Source organism: Pagrus pagrus (assembly GCF_965226575.1).
Source record: "Pagrus pagrus genome assembly, chromosome: 17".
NCBI classification, from domain to species: Eukaryota; Metazoa; Chordata; class Actinopteri; order Spariformes; family Sparidae; genus Pagrus; species Pagrus pagrus.
Genome location: NC_140201.1, coordinates 27,414,240 through 27,435,400, shown reverse-complemented (window position 1 = coordinate 27,435,400; position 21,161 = coordinate 27,414,240). Strand labels below are relative to the sequence as shown.

At 39.6% G+C, this 21,161-nt stretch overlaps 1 protein-coding gene across 1 annotated transcript in view; it reads left to right on the top strand.

Annotated features, from left to right (window-relative positions):
* The window catches only part of thsd7aa (thrombospondin, type I, domain containing 7Aa), a 189,141-nt gene that overhangs the window by 145,050 nt on the left and 22,930 nt on the right, over positions 1 to 21,161 (top strand). Inside the window, exons 12-20 of the mRNA XM_084379897.1 lie at positions 1,885 to 2,079; positions 3,813 to 4,079; positions 8,550 to 8,728; positions 9,221 to 9,384; positions 11,942 to 12,095; positions 13,195 to 13,336; positions 13,474 to 13,589; positions 13,676 to 13,793; positions 19,631 to 19,776. Of these exons, the coding sequence (XP_084236023.1) occupies positions 1,885 to 2,079; positions 3,813 to 4,079; positions 8,550 to 8,728; positions 9,221 to 9,384; positions 11,942 to 12,095; positions 13,195 to 13,336; positions 13,474 to 13,589; positions 13,676 to 13,793; positions 19,631 to 19,776 (1,481 nt within the window). The remainder of the gene's footprint in view (positions 1 to 1,884; positions 2,080 to 3,812; positions 4,080 to 8,549; positions 8,729 to 9,220; positions 9,385 to 11,941; positions 12,096 to 13,194; positions 13,337 to 13,473; positions 13,590 to 13,675; positions 13,794 to 19,630; positions 19,777 to 21,161) is intronic.

The window sequence follows — 21,161 nt, the reverse complement described above, 5'->3', positions numbered from 1 at the left end:
AAATTTATTTGTCATTTTAAAACAGGGGTTTGAAAAAATTAAATGATTGAGTCATTGAGTCCTGCTACATCTATTTCAGACAATAGAGTTTTGAGGATGAATTCAGGAGTTTCAAGGCCTGGGGAATGAAGCTGCACTATAGTCTGGTAGTATGGCAGTGGATACTTCTGTATCTTTTGCCAGATGGCAGCAGGGTGAACAGACGTACAGCCTAAGTCGTCTTTGAGTATCCTTTGGGCTCCCTGCAGACATCTCACTTCATCGATGTCACTGATCCTCTGTGGACGATGTTCTGGCCGGTTTTAATCACCCGCTGTAGAGCCATCCTGTGCTGTGCCATGCCTGAACCATGCCAGTTTGTGATGTTTCCAGTCAGGATGCTTTCTTTTGCTCCTATGTAAAAGTTGACCGAAATCTTGCTACAGAATTTAGCTTTTCTAAGTTTCCGTAGAAAGAGCCTTTTCTGTGCTTTTTTAACGAGGGCAGTGATGTGTGATGACCAAGATAGGTTGTCAGTGATGGAAATTCCAAGGAAATTTATATCTGTTCACCTGTTCCACCTCAGCTCCACTGATGTACACAGGGCTGTGTGTCTTTGCGTCCTTTATTCTAAATCAACAATCAGCTTCTTGGTTTTGCTGACATTGAACAGTAGATTGTTCTCTCCTCCTGATATGAACTCTCATCTTTGTTTATAATGCGTCCGATTATGGTGGTGTCGTCCTCATACTTCACAATAGAGTTACCTTGATGTCTGGGAGTGCAGTCAGGGGTGTGCAGTAGGGGACGGGGGCTGAGCAGACAGCCCTGGGGTGGCGCCGATGTTGAGCACTAACGTAGAGGAGCTGTGACTGCCAATCTGAACTCTCTGTTAAGCTCACCCAGCTTGTGAGGAAGTCCAGTATCCAGTTGCAGAGTGTTGTACTTAAGCCCAGTGTGTTAAGTTTTCCAATCAGCTTCATGGGTGAGATTGTGTTGAATGCTGAGCTGAAGTCAACAAACAGCATCCTGGTGTAGTTGTTGTTAGGGCAGATATGGCATCCTCTGTTAGTTCTGAAACCATACTGGTCAGCTTCCAGGCTGGCAGGGATGTTGTCTTTGATGTGCCGGAGAACCAGTTTCTCAAAACCCTTCATCCGGATGGGGGTGAGGGCCACAGGGTGGTAGTCATTAAGACTTTTTAGGTACAGGAATGATGATGGCTGTCTTGTCTTAAGATGAAATTTGACATACAGATGTCTAATAGGACAGAATGATGAAGTTGTGACATCATGATATCCTGCCCTGGAACAGCCATAGCCCTGGAACAGCCACTTGACAGGTGCGCGGAGGCATCCTAGATAGCAAAATTTACCAGACACCCTCACCTGTCCCAAGTATCGGATGACCAGACACCCTCATCCGGCCAACGTACTGCTATGGCTTGCCACAAGCAGCATTGAATCACCAGATGTCAGTCAAAAGTGAACCAAATCATTCTGTCTGGTGTGGGCCAGATCTGGGCATACAGTAATACTAGTATACTTCTACTCTAGTCTATGTCTTACACCATGGCTTGCAATGTAAAGAGCTGGACTGTACTGCTAACACTCACTTATTAGCTTACTACGTTGACAGATGAGGGCAACCAACATCATCTTCAAGTGAGAAAATAGCAGCAGTTCAGCTGTTTATATTTGGAAACCGCTAAATCTAGGCCATATTTACCAACTTTTTTATTATCAGACCAGTGTTTGGATCGTACTAAGTGTGCCAGAATAGAGTGTCAGGCCCTAAAATCTACCATGGACACATGGATGACTATTCTCATCATGCACATATTGACAGTGACTCACCAAATGTCTCCATCCTCATAAAAACTCAATTTGCTTCTTTCCCCTATAGCTGTTTCATGCCGGAAGCAGGATGGTGGGCAGGCAGACATTGAGGCTTGTCTTAAGTTTGCCAGCTCCATGCCGCCTATCACACAGCCCTGCCAGCTACCCTGCCAGGAAGACTGTCAACTCAGCATTTGGTCCAAGTTCTCCCCCTGCACAGTCGATTGTGTGGGCGTCAGGACCCGCAAAAGGTTGCTAGTTGGTGAGTGACAGACTTTAACTTGTAGGCAATGTCCAGTTTGCCTTTGGAGTAAGATTCATTAAAGGATGTCAAAAACTGATTAGGAGATTTTACATTTTATGTTTTAAATTGACTTAAAGGGCTCAAAACTGTTCTTTAATTGGTTGTGAATGCTGGAATGAACATATTCACTCCATTCAAACATCAAATATTCATCTCAATTGAGATCAACAATCTCATTGATATCATTCATAATTTCAGAAATATTTAATGTTTTCCGGACATTTTTGCCCCATTCAAGCAGATAGATGGAATGTTCAAAAATCCCACATTTTGACATTTTTTCATTACTCACTCAGGCTTCCCGATAGAAACTTCATTCAAACTTTGGATATTTAAAATATTCAACTTTCTTTGAAACTTAGTTATATCTTAGTTATAATGTAAGTCAATTAGAAATTCCTTCAAACCCACTAATTCTCAAACTCCTCTCACTCCTTCATACATTCATATAGAAACTCCATTCAAACTTTCAAAGATTCTAAAAGACTAGGACTTTCTCAAATCAATTTCACTTTTCATGACATTCATACTTTGCACAGTCACAGTTCAAAAATTCATAATTTTCCTGACATTTTCAGAGTTTTGCATTGGTGTGTATGGGGCAAAATGTTGAGAGTCAGAGTGGAGGACTCAACTGACAGCACAGAGGAGAAAAAATTACTAAATCCTTTACTTCAACTTGCTCCCATTCCCACAATGTTCACTCAAGCAGCAAAATGATGACATCAGCTTGAAGGAAAATTTGTGGACCAATACTTTTGGCTCAGTGGGCTTTGAAATTACATGATGAGCGCTCACCAACTGTTGATAAAGTCCCATTAAATTGAGAGGAAAAACATTTGGAGGCAGGCAAACACATCCACAACTGCTCCACTAGCCACATTTTTGACAATAAACACACAAACATTTCACAGTGTGTGCCATCACCATGGCAACCGATAACAATTGGGCTAAGACAGAGACAGATTTGCTAAGTTTAAGTGCAGTTTAAAACACACAGTGGCCCACACACACAGATAACCACACACACATACACACACACACACACACACACACACACACACACACACACACATAGCCAAATATGCATGCATAAGTGTGCACACATGACCAAGCAGACACACACACATAGAAAAATATTTAAATATTTGAATGTTCTCAATCTTTGATACATTATGAGATTTATTCAACTTTTCAGTCCCATTCAGAGTATTCGACTCATTCTCATTGTAACATCTCTTCATACTCCATCAGCTGCTTCTTGACACAAATTCAAGCCAGCATTGTAGTTTGGCTCACAGGTTATAGTATATTTTTATCCTTCATCCCACTATAAGGACACTTCATACTCAACTTCAATACTTCAAGACACAACTTCAAATAAATTAAAGCCACCAATCCAGTTTGGCGTTAGCTTTTCAACAAACTATAAAATATTTCAAATTTTTCATATTTTCTGGTAGTTAATCAAAGTTTTTAAAGCCAGCAATGCACATTTAGCATCAGCTTTTCAATGAACTTTAAAAATATTTCACATTTTTCATATATTCTTGGCATTATTCAAAGATTTTACAACGTCAGCTTTTCAACAGCCAGCATTCACAACTACAAGTTCAGCTGTGTATCAGCTGAGGGTTCCATGGTATGCCAAAATGTTTATCAATTACATTTAATATGTTTGTTTTTTTCAGGGAAGAGCAAAAAGCGGGACCAGTGTAAAAACCACCAGGTGTATCCCTTAAGTGAGACCCAGTACTGCCCATGTAACAAATACAATGCCCAGCCTCTGGGCAACTGGTCTGACTGTGTTCTCCCTGAGGGTGGCCGTATGGAGGGTCAACTGGGCATGAGGGTCCAAGGTGACATCAAGGAGTGTGGCCAAGGATATCGTTACCAGGCCATGGTATGCTATGACCAGGACAACCGCATTGTGGAGACCTCTCGCTGTAACAGCCATGGTGAGATTCCCATTCTTAAGTAACCCACTAACTTTTCTTATGTTTTAGAACCAGCTACAGTAATCAAAAATACATGAAAAACACTGATCAAAAATCGGGAAGTTTACCTCAAAATGCTGACAATTAATTAACGTCCAGTGGTAAATTACACTCAAAGAAACAAGGAAATCCTGTTTCTTTGAATATTATCTTTCTTTCAGAAATGTTTAAAATGAACAATCTACATGTATTACATGTCTAGGCAAAATGGAACTAGCAGGGATCACTAACCATCTGAATGCCAACACCTGGTGAATATGACTTTGTCTAACCCACTTTTCCTGTTTCAAGTGAGATTGTGTCTTTTGGAAGATCAAATGAAACATTTTCCTCTTGGAAATTTAAAATTAAATTCAGTTAAATCCAACACTCCACAGAATAGACAATCTTCCCACAAAAAACAGTAGGTATCCCACATGAAACAATTCTGTTCATCCTGGAGGCCGGCCTTACTGTGCGAGAGGCATCATGTCACGGAACGGCTGTCAATCAAAGACAGCTGATGATTCCCTCAGTGAAATGAACACTTATTTGGACAGGATTCATAAAAGATCATTATAAATTGAAGTTATTTTATTATTTAAATGTCGTTAAATTGAAGTAAATTAGCATAATACAATAAGGTGGTGATGCAAATTATTTTTATTTTTAGAAAAAAAAAGGATATATAGTTTAAAATCCAAAAAAAAATTGAACTACATGATTTTTTTCTAAGAAGCCGCTTTAGAGTATCAGGAACAACAGAGAGAACTTGTTTTTTTTTGCCAATCTACTGCTACACTCTCTACAGTCCAGTAGGTGGGAATAATGAACATGTAAGTTGGTTTGCCAAAGGCCATTAAAACTGAAAGAAGTAGAACTTGAAGAAGTAACCTTGTATTTTTTTTTTTTTTTTTTAGATCTGTTAGCAGTTAGCTCCGTTAGCTAAACAGACAGCAGGACTCTTTTGTCCACCTGCTGCACAAAGCTCCTGCTGAATTCAACATGGATTAGTTGTTAACAAATATAAAATTATCAGGATAAGAAGGGTCCCCCCTCTCAAGAGTTGACTGTGTCTTTTTGTATATGAACACATAATTTTTTCCCATCGGTCTCGCACTGAGTAGCTAGATAGCCGCTGTAAATAGTGCTGACACAGCACTACAGATAGAAAAGGATAACTGTAGTGACAGCATGAGACTGTAATCAGCGTTCGGTTCATTATTTAACTTGCTAAGCAACGGTTATTCATACCGTACACATACTTTCTTCCCAGGCAAGAACTCATCCTGAAAAAAATTCTATTGTCCCAAGATCAGAAAATAATCATATGTATCTATTTTGTGGGGCTCATATGGGCTGTTTTGGACGGCAGTGACAAACAACCTATTTTAGTACAGATATGATGATTTAATGCATCTTTAATTGATCCTGAAATGGGTCAAGGTAGGAAACCATCAATTCTCTCCACTGTTATCTTATTTTTAGTCATGCTATAGGCTCTATGCAGAAGATAATTATTTAAGTGAGTATTAACTGGCTAGAATAAGTAAAGTAGGCAACAACTGTTCTTCAACAAGCCATCCTTGGGATCAATCAACCTTTTAGGCTGATCACATTTGATCCAGCTGAGGGTCACTTATCAGTGTATCCTTTTATCAAATCTCCTGTGTAAATTCTACAATCAGTCAGGGGTATCTGGGCATCTATTTGCTGCCAGCAGTCCAAATCTGTCAGGCCACAGGCGGTAAGATGTATTAACAATACCCAGTATATTCCAGTAAAAGGAGAAAAGGGAATTAAGAACCAAAGTGCTGTTGTATTCTGCATCTTAGTCCTGGGAAAATACAGAGCACATCAAAGCACTCGGGGGAATGAGTGTGTCTGTGTTTGCTCATTGAGAAATCTGTCTCATTGTGATTCAAAGCCTTCCTCCCAATATGGGGCTGCTTGATGGTACCTGGCTGTAACTGTGAAAAGATAGTGGACTCAGTGTTGGTTGTGCTGCTTGCCTTCTCTCTGATTCAGTAGTCTTTGATTGGCCCTCTAATGCCAGAGAGTATTATAAGAGTAACATTGTAATTGCTCGGTCCTTCCTGTTGATATTTGCCCTCTGGCTACAGCTGGAGATTAGTGGTGCTAGGTTTGTTTATGGCAGAAGTCATAAAGATCTGTATAGGTGAATCTGGAATCAGCACCAACGAGTAACAGCAAGAATGCTTTCATGCCTGAGGATTAGGGGTGTTCCAACAAGGGTACCTCACGATTCGATTCGATTTCGATTATGGGAGCTTCGATTCGATTATTGGCCACGATCCTTCGATTATTGCAATTTTTAATGCTTTTTTCCATACAAGATTGATTTTGTCTTCATCTGTGGCTATATTTGTAAATAAATAGCCTATCAATTAACTCAGTTCCTCTAAAACTACACTCATAAAGTAAATAACAAGGTTTTTTGAACATTTGACTTGTATTTTTCAAAGACACAAAATATTTTATTTTATGACTATGTAAACATTTGCACTTTGACCAACTTAACTTTGAGCAGGGAAAGCTCCACTTGCAGGAGAGCCCCCTCTATTGGCGGAAAACACTGAAAACAGTCAAGCCCTGGATTTAATGAGGCGTAAACACGTGACGTGACGTGACGTGACGTGAAGCACGAAGTTGGGCAGTGATCAGTGACAACAAAGTTGTCTTCAAAATAAGAGCTTTACATTGCGACCCATTGGATTTTAGAACTGGGTTCTTAGCGGGGGGCTTTTAATTTGAAAGTAGCGACCGTTCGTAGCTTGCCGCTACACAACAGCTGACAGTCAGCAGCTACTAGCTGTTTGGTTGTTGGATCTACCTTGGATGCTCTCATACAGCAATTGTAGATCCTGCAATTACATTTGTAGTGTGTTTACATTTCCCTTATTTCCTTTTGACAACCTTTAGAGTACATTTTTGCTTTCAATCTAACTTGTGTTAATAGACACACATATGGAGCTAATTTGTAGGCAGTGTTGGGGGTAACTTGCTACAAAAGTAACATGTTAAAGTAAGATATCATCACCCTCTTAAAATAATGGCCTACTTTGAGCACTAAAGGGGAATAATAAAGTGCGTTTCTTATAGGATTTTGGAAATATTATTACAGTGACTATGTCCAGAAATCTGTTACTACTTGAAATTAAGTGTTTATTGATGTTTTAACACACCATGCCACTTCCATGTTTGCACAACCAGATAAATATCTCCTGGAGAAAAAACATGTTGACAGCAGGCACCAAGTGTGTTTTAGTGCAGTTATCCCTGTGACAAAGTTCACCAGAGTCTCCGGACCTTTCTGTTATCCTGCAGTGTATTCTTTTTCCATCTAATGACTGTAAGTTCATGAAGTAAAGTACATTTTCCCTCTATCCAGCAGTCAAATATTACTGTTACGGTATGATTTTGGCAGCTTTTTACTGTAGACAAGTTGAGAAGTATTAGTGAATATAAATCTTTTTAATCCCAAAAGTTAACCAAATAAACTGTGCTCTCCTCGACTCCAGGTGTTTATTCCTCCAGGCTCTGCCCACAGTTGTCTCCTCCAGAGCTCACCAGCTCCAGCAGCGTTCTGCTGGTTAATGCAAACGGGGTTTCTCGTTAATCCAAAACACTGCCGTCCAATTGACTGTTCAGCAAGTCATATTGTTTGTCCTACATTTGCATAAAACATTTTTCAAAAGGCGCCAGCACCACAGATACCGCAGAGAGGTCAAGATCGCTGACTGGAATAAGTTGAGGGAATACCTAGCAGACAGACATTTTCATTTAACATCTATGGTGTTTTTTTCATGTTATTGCTGCTACAGTAATGATTGTTGCAATACCTGCCTGGGTCTAGAGCAATCAGTGCTGATTGCTTGTGCCATAGTGTTATCACCACATGGTCCAGCCAGGTAAAAACTGGTTATTCACTGGAAAATGTCCACTGTTCCTATTCTATTCCTCTATTTTGCAGCATGGACTGGCCGCAACATGTGGACATGCCACTCCACCCACGAAGCAGAGATCTGATTTAGTCTTGGTTTGTGATTTGTTTAAATTTATAATTTGGTATCTAAATTAAATTCTTCATCAAGAGCATTGGTGTGGATGTTTTCATATTTATCTAATAGGATGCAGCATATCAAAGTTAAAAATACACTGTACAGGAACAAGGTACAGGAATAGGTGTAACTCAGGGATTGGTTTTAGGCCCCATCTACAACAACAGTCTAAAAACAATTCCAAACTATAGCTTAAATGCTTGATGTGTCCATTTCTGCACCAATGAAAGAAAACCAAATAAAGACAATGTTGCATCCTCACAAAAATACCAAAACATTTCCAGCACTGGTAACATTGCATTGACAGTTCTGGTCTTTCCTCGTATGGATCTGTATTGAAGCTTTTCTGTTATTATGTGATTGGTTACAGGGTACATTGAGGAGGCTTGCATCATCCCCTGTCCATCTGACTGCAAACTGAGTGAGTGGTCAAACTGGTCACGCTGCAGCAAGTCCTGTGGTAGTGGGGTCAAAGTTCGCTCCAAGTGGCTGAGAGAAAAGCCATACAATGGGGGAAGACCATGTCCTAAACTGGACCATGTCAACCAGGTGAGAGAGGTCTCACTTAAAACTTAGTTAATGTTTCAACAAAAGATTACAATGTATTGTTTGTCTGTTTGAGGTTGCTTCTTTGTCACTTTTGATAATACTATCACATTAAATATATTTTTCTGTCTGATTCCTGAGTACAATTATCTGAATGACCCTTTATTTTTTCACTCTTTTCTCTTCTTTGATGAATGGATTCCATCCACAGGCTCAGGTAAGTACACATTTTTATTTACATCCATCTGTGGTAATTATTTCAGAACTTGGTCTTTCCTTTTCCTGAAATATTTTTTCCGTTTTTTTCAGTCAAAACTTTTTTTTTATGAAAAAGTCCAATTAGTAATAGTCTATCTTAGATTGGATTTCAATCCCAGGAATCATCGGTAATTTCAATAAATATTCTTGCTCATAACTGCAGATCAGTCCCAGAGCTTAAGGACATAAACAATATTCAGTTTTCACTTTTTTGTTGTATTTCCTGCTCAAGCTCAGGCAAGTAACTGCTGTGTTTATATGTGTCAGGTGTATGAGGTGGTGCCGTGCCTCAGTGACTGTGGCCAGTATGTCTGGGTGGCGGAACCCTGGAGTGTGTGGAGGGTCAGCAATGTGGACCTGAGGGATAACTGTGGTGAAGGTGTTCAGACCAGGAAAGTCAGGTAAGATGAGACAAACCATGTCTACAGCACCTGACCCCAGGAATTCCTCAATCTGTATTCTTGTCTATTCTTGTGTTCTCATGGGCTATTGTAATGTCATCAGTCACACAATATTTAATTCAGAGTCTACATTTAGCCATTTAAGTTCCAAACACCAATATGTGTTTATCCTATATCAAGCATAAACTGACTTGTGTAGACTGTGGGTAGAGTATCCCAGAATGCACTTTGCATCAAACATCAATGATGACCGAGGACAGCCTGACTCAGAACTGTCAAATTATCTATTTTGAAGAAGCATCTGCAGGCTAAACACAGCTCCACAACACTGGGGAGGAGAAAGATACCGGTGGTGCTACAGCTCCGAAACAGCAACGGCTGGCTTCTGCTAGAAATCACCTAGAAGGAAATTAGTGTAAATTTGTGCTTTTATCATTTCTATGTAAGCACTCATAGTTTATGGGTTCATTAGTTGCATTTTTAAACATTGTATACGGGGTTATCAGAGCCTGTGTTGTATTGTTAGGAAACCGCTGTGCCTATACTGTATGCCTCTTGCTGCATTTGAGAACATTCGGTGTGGTGATAAGGTGCACTGTATTATAGTCAAAGTTTGACAGCAGGGTTTGGTTCTACTCACATAAGCACTGTTCACATTACCATAGCACTTATCTAATGCTCTCTGCCCTTTTGTCTCACATTTGATGTATTGTTGGAAACCTGGGAGTGACAGTTTCAGTTTGCAGTTATTTAAGTCCCCTAAGATGAAAATTGGTTGCCTCAGGAGTGCGTAGTAATTCCTAGTGAACACAGTCAGTGATGTGAGCAGCTGCACTTGCAGTGTTCCCGCTGGATAGGACATACACGGAACAGATGATGATGTTCCCAAACTCTCTGGGAAGGTACAGGGGATTCAAACTCAAACACATGTGTTCAACGTCGGGGTTACAAATAGTCTTGTATGTTGTCTGCACCATTTGTTGTTGATAAGAACACAGATGCCCCCATCTCTGTCTTTCCCCGAAGCTTCACTCCTGTCAGAGCGAATAAGAGAAAAACCCTCCAACTCACACAAGGAGTCAGGAACATCACGATGTAGCCATGTCTCAGTAAAAACTGTCTCAGTATAGATGACTCACTGTACTCATAGCAGGCTGTAGTGTTGATCCGTAGCTCATCCATTTTCCTTCTTAAAGACCTCACGTTGCTGAGAATCATGGAAGGTAGAGGCGTGCTGTTGTCTCTCTGGTGCAGACGCTGCCAGATTCCTCCTCTCTCTCCCCTTCTCCGAAGACGTCTCCTCAGGGCTGGGGGTTGTATGGCCACAGGGAGATCGGGGGATGGCGAGTCTCCCGCAGCACAACGCATAGAGCCAGTAGTGCAACTCTGGTGTATGACAGGCTTTTTCCTCCTTGAGATGTTTGGCAAGGTTCAAAAAGTAAAAGTTTTGCCAGGATCGTCATTTCACCAACATACACACGCACACAGTCTTTAGATTAAAAACATGTAGTTTAAAGTAGAAGTTAAAAAGGAAGCATAGAAACAACATAAAACTGCACCACAGATGAGAGTCAGGGTTGCAGCAGTGCCGCGCCACCTTAAATCCTTCTCGGCTCAAAATATATTGCTGGTCATTGTGGCCTATGGTGATGCAAAATGCATGTGACTGTGGACACAGACGCAGACTTGCCTTTTGGTGGTTTTTGTTTGACTCTTGACCATCCTGACCAGTTTTCTCTCAGCAGCAGGTGATAGTTTGTGTTTTCTTCCTGATCGTGTCAGTGACACAACTGTGCCATGCACTTTATACTTAAAAAAACAATTGTTTGCACAGTTGATCTTGGGACCTGTAACTGCTTTGAAATGGCTTCAAGTGACTTTCTTGACTTGTTCAAATCAATAATGCACTCTTTCAGATCAATGCTGAGCTACTTTCTCATTATAGTGTTTGTGGCTGAGTCTAATGGGTGTATCAAACAAGCACTATTAAAATTGGCCCAAAAAAGTAATTAGCTGTTATCAATCATAATCACTAAGAAGAAGTTAAGAGGCCATGCTACAAAGCAAATTTGATTGAAACAATTTTCTATAATCACCAAAATTGATCGTTCAAGTTGTTGCATGTATATTTTTGACCCAGCAGATTTGGTCACATTTTCAAAAGACCAACAGCTGTATTTCATGAAATTAGAATATCATGGATAAGTTAATTTTTTCAGTAATTTAATTCAAAAGGGGAAACTTTCATATATTCTAGATTCATTACACATAAAGTGAGATATTCAAAAATCCAGTATCTCAAAATATAAAAATATAACATAAGAAAAAGATTTATAATACAGAAATGTCGACCTTCTGAAAAGAATGTTCATTTTTGCACTCAATACTTGGTCAGGGCTCCTTTTGCATAGGACTTTGTTTTAATTCCTGTTTGCTCACTTGCTTCATCTAAAGTATTTTAATAGATTATCATTTATTCGTCCATAAATAGAGGGTATTGGTCAATAATGGGGTGTTGTGGAAATAGACTGACATATTGCAACCCCTTTTTGTCCAGATGCATGCTGAACACTATAGATGGGCCCTCTGAGCAGGCGGAGGACTACTTGTGTGATCCAGAAGATATGCCTCTGGGGGCCCGCAACAGCCAGCTGCCCTGTCCTGAGGACTGTGTGTTATCAGACTGGGGAGCCTGGAGTCCATGTCCACTGGTAAGAATGATGCATTACCTTATATTACTATGCTTCTCCTCCATACAGTGGTTTATGTTTGCAAAAGAGGTAGATAGTCATCAGACTGTGAGTATTTTTTAGGCAATTTTGCCTCTCGTGGATAGATGGCAGTTGAAATGCAACAAAAGTACCCAGCCAGGATAAAACCAGGGACAATATCATCACAGTATACAAAAAGCACCTTCACTAGTAGGTCACCATGAAGCAGCTGTCACTGTCATGTGTAGTCATCATGGAGAAAAAGTAAACTGAACTCAATTTCTACGCCTGTTTATTTGTCGGAAGTATTATGAAACTGATGCAAGCCATCTGTTGCTTTTGTTTGGTGATCAAACATTCAGAAATTCATTTTACTATAGACAAAGATTGAATTGAAATCCTGCAGATAGCTTACTAAATTTATGGCAATTTTGTGGTCCTGGACACTTGAGCTTTTCCTTAATTTCTATTACTTTGGGACACACAACACACGGTGGTCTTTCTTCATTACCCACCATTGTACTGGTCAAGGCAAGGGCAAGATATTCCTTGTCACATTTTTCTGTCTTTGTTTTGGCTTTGTTTGGTAGTCCTGTGGTCCAATCCTCATCCGTGTGACCCCCCGTGTGCCATGCTTGTCTTAGATGCTCCCCAGCCCCAACACACCTGATTCAAAAGAATGGGTCATTATCAGGCTTCAGCAGAGCTTGATGACGAGCTGATCATTTGAATCAGGTGTGTTAGAGCAGGAAAACATCTAAAACATGCAGGGCAGGGGGCCCCGACGACCATGTTTAAAAAACACTGATCTATGGTTTATCTTGATGGTATATCTATGGTTTGATCACAAGCAGATCTTTATTGGGGTTGTGACCTGTTGTTTGGAGTTGCTATGCAGACATGTCATTAAAAACTTTAAACTCCACACCAGCATGAGCAGGCACACAGCAGGAAACAAATAACCTTAGAATTTTAGGTGAAATGTCATGACCATTTTTTAAAAAGTGCATAAGGACATAAACACAGGCTGTTTGCTTGTTATGTATGCTGATGCTATAACAGTATGGATGAAGTCATGGTTTCTTTTTCTGCTCCTCAGCCCTGCACTGGGAACACTACTCGGGAGAGGAGTTCTTACCCGCTTCGCCAGCCTGGAGAGGAGAAGGAATGTCCTCCGACTAAAGAGACAGAGCCCTGCAAACTCAACAGCAACTGCTTCCATTACTCCTACAACATCACCGGTGAGACTGAGAGCGAGTGTTAACTACATGCAATTATCAGCAGAAATTAGGAGTCCAATAAATAATTCATTAATGTTGGTGGTGCGTGAGGTTGAGTGACGCTGTATGTTGTTCTTGCTGATGAAATCTCCCTGCAGATTGGAGCACCTGTCGACTCAGTGACAGAGCAGTGTGTGGAAATGGCATCAAAACACGCATGCTGGACTGTGTGCGGAGCGATGGCAAATCTGTTGACCTCAAGTTCTGCAAAGAGGTGGGTAGTGTAGCATTTCCTGTTAAAGCCACCTATACTTTTCTTTGAGAAATACCGAGTAAATAGCACCCTCTTTTCTCTTGCAGCTGGGCCTTGAGAGGAAGTGGCAGATGAATGCTTCCTGTGTGGTGGAATGTCCTGTCAACTGCCAACTATCTGATTGGTCACCATGGTCTGAGTGCACCCACACCTGTGGGCTGGCCGGTACTGTATTGTGCTTATAGTTCTAGTCATTGCAGTGTTTTCATGCAACTGTAACCTAACTCTTGGTCATGTTGAGGGTGGAGTGTCTCAGAACAAATGAATGCATCTGCATCCCCTGAAAATGTGGGTTTCAGTTTGTGTCCAACTCTGACGCAATGTCATGCAGGTGAGAATACAATATATGCAACCACAGGGTAATTTTATTCTGTGTGACACTAGATAAAGACAACTGTGTTATAACTTATTCTATGATGATAACAACCATTTCCCCCATCATGGTGTAATGCAGAACACGTCTTCTTACAGCACAGTCTTGGCTAAATTGCTGGATTAACTTGATCGATTTTCTCTGGGGCAGGTTCCTGATGCAGGGTGACACGACTCCAATCAAATTAGTGAATGAGTTATTTGCCAGTTCATGTGACCTAATGTTGCAGCTGTTGTGTTTCATTGGAATCCTTTACATATCTAGAACAACTGATCATTGTCTGGTATGATAAGAAGACACTGTGATAGTCTCTTGCAGGAAACAGTAGTAAAAAGCATTCAAGAGAGTTCCAACAATTTGGTTTGGTACTAAAGTGGTCAGAAATGTGGAAATTTGAACACCTATAATTCTAATACTTTCATCCACTGAGGAAAATTGTGATTTGATCAAAAGCTCCAGAACAGCTGCTGTTTCCAAGGTCAAGAATGAACTTAAACCTCAACAGAAGCTTCATATTTAGGGCCCGATATCGATATTAGGGAGTAAAAAATTCTGATAAGTGATATGTCAGCCAATTCCATTGTTATTATATTTTTCTTCTTTTTTGATCCTTTTTTGATCCCTTAATATAGTTCAAACACATAATATATAATTATTATGATTATGATCATGATTATTATTATGATGATGTCTAAAGTTACATGGGGTATTTTGAAACTCAGACATTTTGATGAATTTATTATTATCTTTACATTTAGGTAATAGGTAGGTGTATAAGCAACGTAATAAATAAATATCACAAAACATTTTTTGAAATGCACCTGTCTGATGCCCTCTAAACGTTACATTTTCTCTATCATTCTGAACCATTAAGTCATTAAGAACCAAACTCAGACCAGAAACACCTTTTTTTGCTTAAGGTTATCAAACATTAACTCTCAACATAACATTTGTTTGTTTGTCCACCCTCCCCTCTCCCCTGCTGGCCTGTATTAATGTTAAGATAAGTTAGCGTAACCTTACCTTGCTAACATAACAAACAGATAAGCATGACCTACACAACAGAGCAATTCATGACTCATGGACAAGTGGGTCGAATTGAAATGGGAAACTTATGGAGTCATTATTTCACAAACTAGTTATAACCATACTGTGAAGGTAAACTATGCTCTCTGCTCTCTGGTCCACACCTAGGAGACAGTGAGGTGAGTGTGACTGAGAGACTCTCCTGGGTAAGGATGAACTTGGAGCGCGCTCTACTGGATAAAAAGCGCAAGGACATCATTTCTAAGAAAAACCGAGTCATATTCCCTTAATGCTTAGTGCTTAATTTGGAAAAATAAAAGTGTTAAAATTGGCGTCTATCAGCCAACACTTGGCCAATGACGATTATTCTCAGATAGACTATAATTGGCCGATTAAATCAGCCAGCAGATTAATCGGTTGGGCTCTAATCATATTAAAAACATTATGGTAGTATGAATGAGGATAACCCCATGGCATTTGAGAAATACTTAATTTGCTCTGAAATTCAGTAAAAAGCTCCAGAGAAATCTTAAGTTAACTTTGACCTAAAATTAGTACAAGGCATATCCGTCTTTTGTTGATTTTTGGGGCATTGGCTCATTGATAAAAGATGACGATGGTGAAACGTGAATGTGTCTTTGTGCCGTACTACCAGGCTACAGAGCGACTTCTTTCCTCTGGCTGTGAGACTCCTCAATTCATCCTCAGCACCCCACCATAAAAAATAGTTTTAATTTTATGACTTGTGACCTGGATAACTTGGAATCCTATCCTGTGCCAGATATTAAGAATAACTGTAATAACTATACAGAAATAGCCAATATTTTTGTTGATGGTTCTCATTTGCTTATGGAGGTCGTATAGAGACATCAGTATTAAATTTAGACTGTTTCATAACCAGCAAAGTTCCTCATAGCATGTTAAGGTTTTTTTTTTGCAAAATATCTGCTAGACTCTGGCTACCTCATAAATATCCATGTCTTTCAAACTCCACACTTCCAGTTTGTAGTGCAGACCTTCTGTTAAAAATGTAGTCCCTGAGCCAAAACTGAGCAAAAAAAACTGAGATTACATCATTGGGGTTATTTGACAAAGCTCTTTCAGAACAACACAGCACAATACATAGGTTGAGTGTGTCCTTAAAGAATTTCCCATACTGCAGTAACTCTTTAACAGCAAACTTGACAGGAGAAGGACCAAGATGATGGCTGCTGTTCAGGCTTTCATTTTGTGGCTGTTCTGGAGCATTCAGTCACATGATCTCTATCTGCAGGTGTTATTTGCCCAGTTGCAAACCTGTCATCATTAGGCTGCTGGAGAAATCTCACCCCGGGATTTGTTACTGTTGATCACTGAGTGGAGTTTCACAGAGCTCGGCAATAACAACACTGGAGGTCATGTCAATTAATCCAATATGTATTTGAATAATGGGAGCTAATGATATCTCTGCAGAGGCTTGGAGCTCTGAGAATTACCTTTTTTAATTACATCAACCAATTTTACAATTGTTGTCTCTATTCAAAACCTAGTATAGGGCTAGACTGTGTTTGGTCAAGGTGCGAAAATGTGGCCAATTTGTTACTGGGGTGGTCAGTGGTAGAGTTTATGATATGAATCCCTGGATTTGAAATGCTCATGTCCAAAAAAACAGCAGAATATTCCTTTGTCAAGGCCTTGTCTTTGGAATGAGTTGAGTTGTCATCACATTCACAAGTTAAATTCATAGATTTCCTTTGCCTGCCTATATGTCTTACTTATTATCAAGACAGCTGTAGCCTAAAAAATATATGTGTTGTTGAGATCTACTGTTTAAGTATTCCCAGAGTGTCACATTTCATGTTTCCCTTGTCAAATTTCAATTACCATTTACAATTTCATGTTTACAAATGCTTTCAGTTTGAGCATTTCCTTTTCAGCTATGGCTGTTTTAAATGTTACTTTATTTATATGTTTATGTATGTTACATTTTAAGTTTATTTTTTCAATTTACTTTTTCCTTTTTTAGTTTATCTATGACCTGATTATTCCTAGTTGTGTAGTAAAATAACAATCTTTTTAATTGTATTTATTTTACCTTTAATTTCTATTTGGGTTAGGGTTAGGTTGCTGTGTGAGGGGAGGAGAGGGCATCAGCGCTGTAACCTATGTGCAGTAGCTGACTCGAAAAGATCCCCCGCTGACATAATAACCATTTGTGCGGATTCATTTTGAAAGGCCAACGGGTCAATGCTACTCGAATCCACTCAAGTCCATCGCTCACTTACTCAGTCGTGGACATTCACATTTGTAGAGCTGGCCCCGCTGTTGCGGTCAGCCAAACAGACACATTTTAATATCTATCTTTATCTTTATCTTAGACACAGAATAAATGCTGACGTGCATGATGTTCTCTTAAATGTACAAAGTTCTGTGTTATTAGAGACCTACTTTTCTATTAGTGTCACGTGTGTAGTATTATTGCTGAACCTAGTATTTGTTTTAGTTGATACTTTATGTACAAAAAACACAGGGCACCGCTCCCTTCCTCCCCACTCATGTCCTCCAACCTTGCTTGTTCAATTTTAACACAACAAAGAAATATGAATGTTCAAAAAAGCCATAGGGAGTGTAATGAAGCCCCACAATTGTACCATAGATGAAGTCAGCTGAAAGAGAGGACAGTGTCTTAAAATTTCTCACTGAGACAGAAGAAAAGATAAAGGGAATCGGACTTTACTCCTTGAAAAAAGGACTTACTTGAGAGATTCACCCAGATGTAGAGAAGAAATGGTACCAAAGCAGGACAATTACATGCACTTTGTTTAATAAATTAAAATATTTCTATGTATGTTATTAAGTAATATCAAGAATATGGATTCATGGTTGAAACATACAACAATACAACTGAAAACACTGAGAAAAAAGTGAAAAGTAAGCAACAAAATACCGTCAGTATCAAGAAGAATAGTTTTGATGGGATTTACCTCAACCAGCTGCAACTCTCCCAGGCCTTGTGATCTTTTGCAGGGGAGAAATGCTAGCGCATCACCAATGACATTTCAGAACAACAAAGCCATGTCATGTTGATCGGCCTCCAGGTTTTAAATATAAAACTATCTGATTTCAGAGCATCCCAAGAAATGATGTGTAAAGTCTCCAAAACAACAGTACATCAACAAATCAGACACTAATGGAACAGTGCTGTATTATACCATTTATGTAGTCTTTTTTGGTCAAGGGGTTCTTTGCTAAAAAATAAATAAATCAAAGGGCCAAAGCCAAAGGTGTTATGTCCATCAGCACTGGTCCCAAAGTAGTTGCTAGCAACACATTATACGCACGTCCCATTCTTATGAACACAATATCACAAGAACGCCTTGAGGGTATTCATTCAAATGTTGTACCAGTGTTCACTATGACTTAAGGATGAACTGATTAGATTTTGGTCAAGGTCACTGTGACTTCATGAAGTCCTCTACTCGTGAACGCGATATCTCAGAAACACCTTGAGGGAATTTCTTCACATTTGGTGCAAATGTCTACTATTAATCAAGGATGAACCGATTGGGATTTGATGCCCAAAGGTCAGAGGTCAAGGTCACTGTTGACGCCATTTTGTAGATTTGCCTTATTGATTCACAATTATGTTGAGACATCATGCATTTTCTGATGTGAATTATGCTGATCATGTGTTGGAATGTACTGTGTTGAGGTTATTGTTTTATTGGTGTTATTATAATTATGCTGATCGAACGTCTAATAGTGTGACGTGATCTGTAGGCATGGTGTCCCCTTTAAGTTCACTCTGGTCTCTAGCTGCAGCCTGAAAAACATTCCCATCAGTGCAGTAAGAGCAGACATTAAGCTTCCAGCTTTACCTTATTGGTCCATCTCCTCACTGTCTTGACTGGAACTGGAAGAGTAATCGCCGTCCTTCAATATGGTGTAGCAATGCTCCAGTGTATTTGTTTCCCTGGTGGGACATTAAATGTCTGTCTGTATAAGTGTAGGAAACTTTTGTAGTTTCCATGCCCAAAACAAGATTACCTTGATGACACCGCAGTGACATCATTGAAGTTATGTTCTCAGACTTTTGAACATTTTCTCCAGATTCAAGAAAGACTTTACAGAGATCTGTTTTCACATGCTTTTCGTGACCAGTAAAGTGACCTTATTGTGTAATTTTGGTGTATTTAAAGTTGTTTTAAAGTTTGGTGCATTAAGAATTAATTAAATTAAAAATGTTGGTAACTTTTTATTTTTACAGTGTTCCGAGTATGATATGACTCTTGTTAGATTAAGTTAGTGCTATGGAAATGTTTAATTTGCTGAATTTACCATGTGAGCCAGGGGGATTTCACTTTCCTCAATGTTTTTACCAGGCCTTTGTAAGCATTTGAGCCAGCCATCTTATATTTGACAATCTCCAGTGGTGACAGGCCCAGAGGTCACATTGACAGAAAATATAGTATTCAAATCCTTTTACACATCCACAGTCTTCTCACTGCTCTGACCTGACTGTCTTCCTGATCTTAACAAGGCTTGAACTGTGGACAGGTCAAACTATGGATAGGTCAAATACATTTTTCATTTTTTCCTCTTTTTTTTATTTGCCTTTCTGCAGGCAAGCTGTGGAGGAGGCGGACAGTGATCCAGGCTCCGCAGGGCGACGGGAGGCCATGTCCATCCCAGATGGAGCAGTGGAAGCCCTGCCTGGTGAAGCCCTGTTACAGCTGGAGATACAGCAGCTGGTCTGACTGCAAGACTGAGGTCAGTAATCCTCCATCCTACCATCTGCGGGAGACTGCTTCTAATTTGACCATATATTCTCCAAGCTTCACTACAATAGTGACACAGTTACATATATTATTCAAAATAAATACAATCCAAAACAGTTAAGGCCACTGTGTGACTAGAGAGACTTTTAAATTTATCATAATTTGCTTACGTTTCTGTTTGATAAAACTGAGACAATCTTTGACAAGACTGGTACAGTCAATGTATTGTTTTAAGCCCACTCATCTCAGTGTCTCCAGGTCAGAGTTGTGTCTCAGCCTGTTTTACTACAGTATGTGCATTTTCCTTTTTTCAGTACTAACCAAATGATGTAACCATGAATTTTCCAATCATACTCATAGGTGCATTAGAGATATTTGATATAGTTTCAAAATCTTTACCCACCACTGTAGCGGTAAGGACTACAGTACCCATAATGTATTGTATGTGACTTCCTGGTTGCTGAGTAAAGTGTTATTGTTAAGTGTACTCCATGACGTCCAGTCTGCACTTCACACTGTTGACGGATCACCACAGAGGAAGCCCTAGGAACTGTTCTAAGAACTGCCAACACACCGGTAGGGTCAGGCGGGGCAGAGACTGACAGGGCCACGTGATTTACAAGTGCTAAACAGAACAAAAGAGCCTATACTGAATTGAGTTAAAAGAAAGGCTAGTGTTGAAAATGCGATGGCTTGTTACTTAAATTGAAAGTCATATTTTGAAAAGCATTGCTGAAAGAGGAGGTGTAGCGGTAAGGACTACATTACCCATGATGCATTGTATTTGACTTCCTGGTTGCGGCGTAAAGGGTTATTGTAAAGCATACTTCATGGTGTCTGGTCTTCATACAACTACCAACAGGTCAAATCCAAAAAAATTCAATATTTGTATTAGCCCTTTCAAATCCTGTATCAACAGGCGCCGCCATTTTTACAATTCCATTTGTACCATAGAGTTACAGTATGTAGCAATGGATAATATAACATTTGGCATTCATTACTGAACATAAGAAATTACAGAAGCAATGAGTGTTAACATAACAACATGAACAGCTGCAGGTCACAATACATTTGCGGTGTTGCAATGGAGTGCTTTAAGGGATTGCAATACTGCGAATTTGTCTGTACCGTTACAACTCTATCACATTGTCAGACTCATCATGAAAAGAAAACAAAGTGATCACAATCAATTAAGAACAATATATATTGACATTTTTATCGTTTACATCCATCCAAACATGGCCGCGCAACATTGCTGACTCTGTGGAAGAGGACCTGCACCCTCTGTCAATATAAAAGGCTCATTTTAACGTGCAACACTGAGTATCTTATCTCTGACCCTAAATCCTCCTAAATCCCACACAATGGACCATTTAA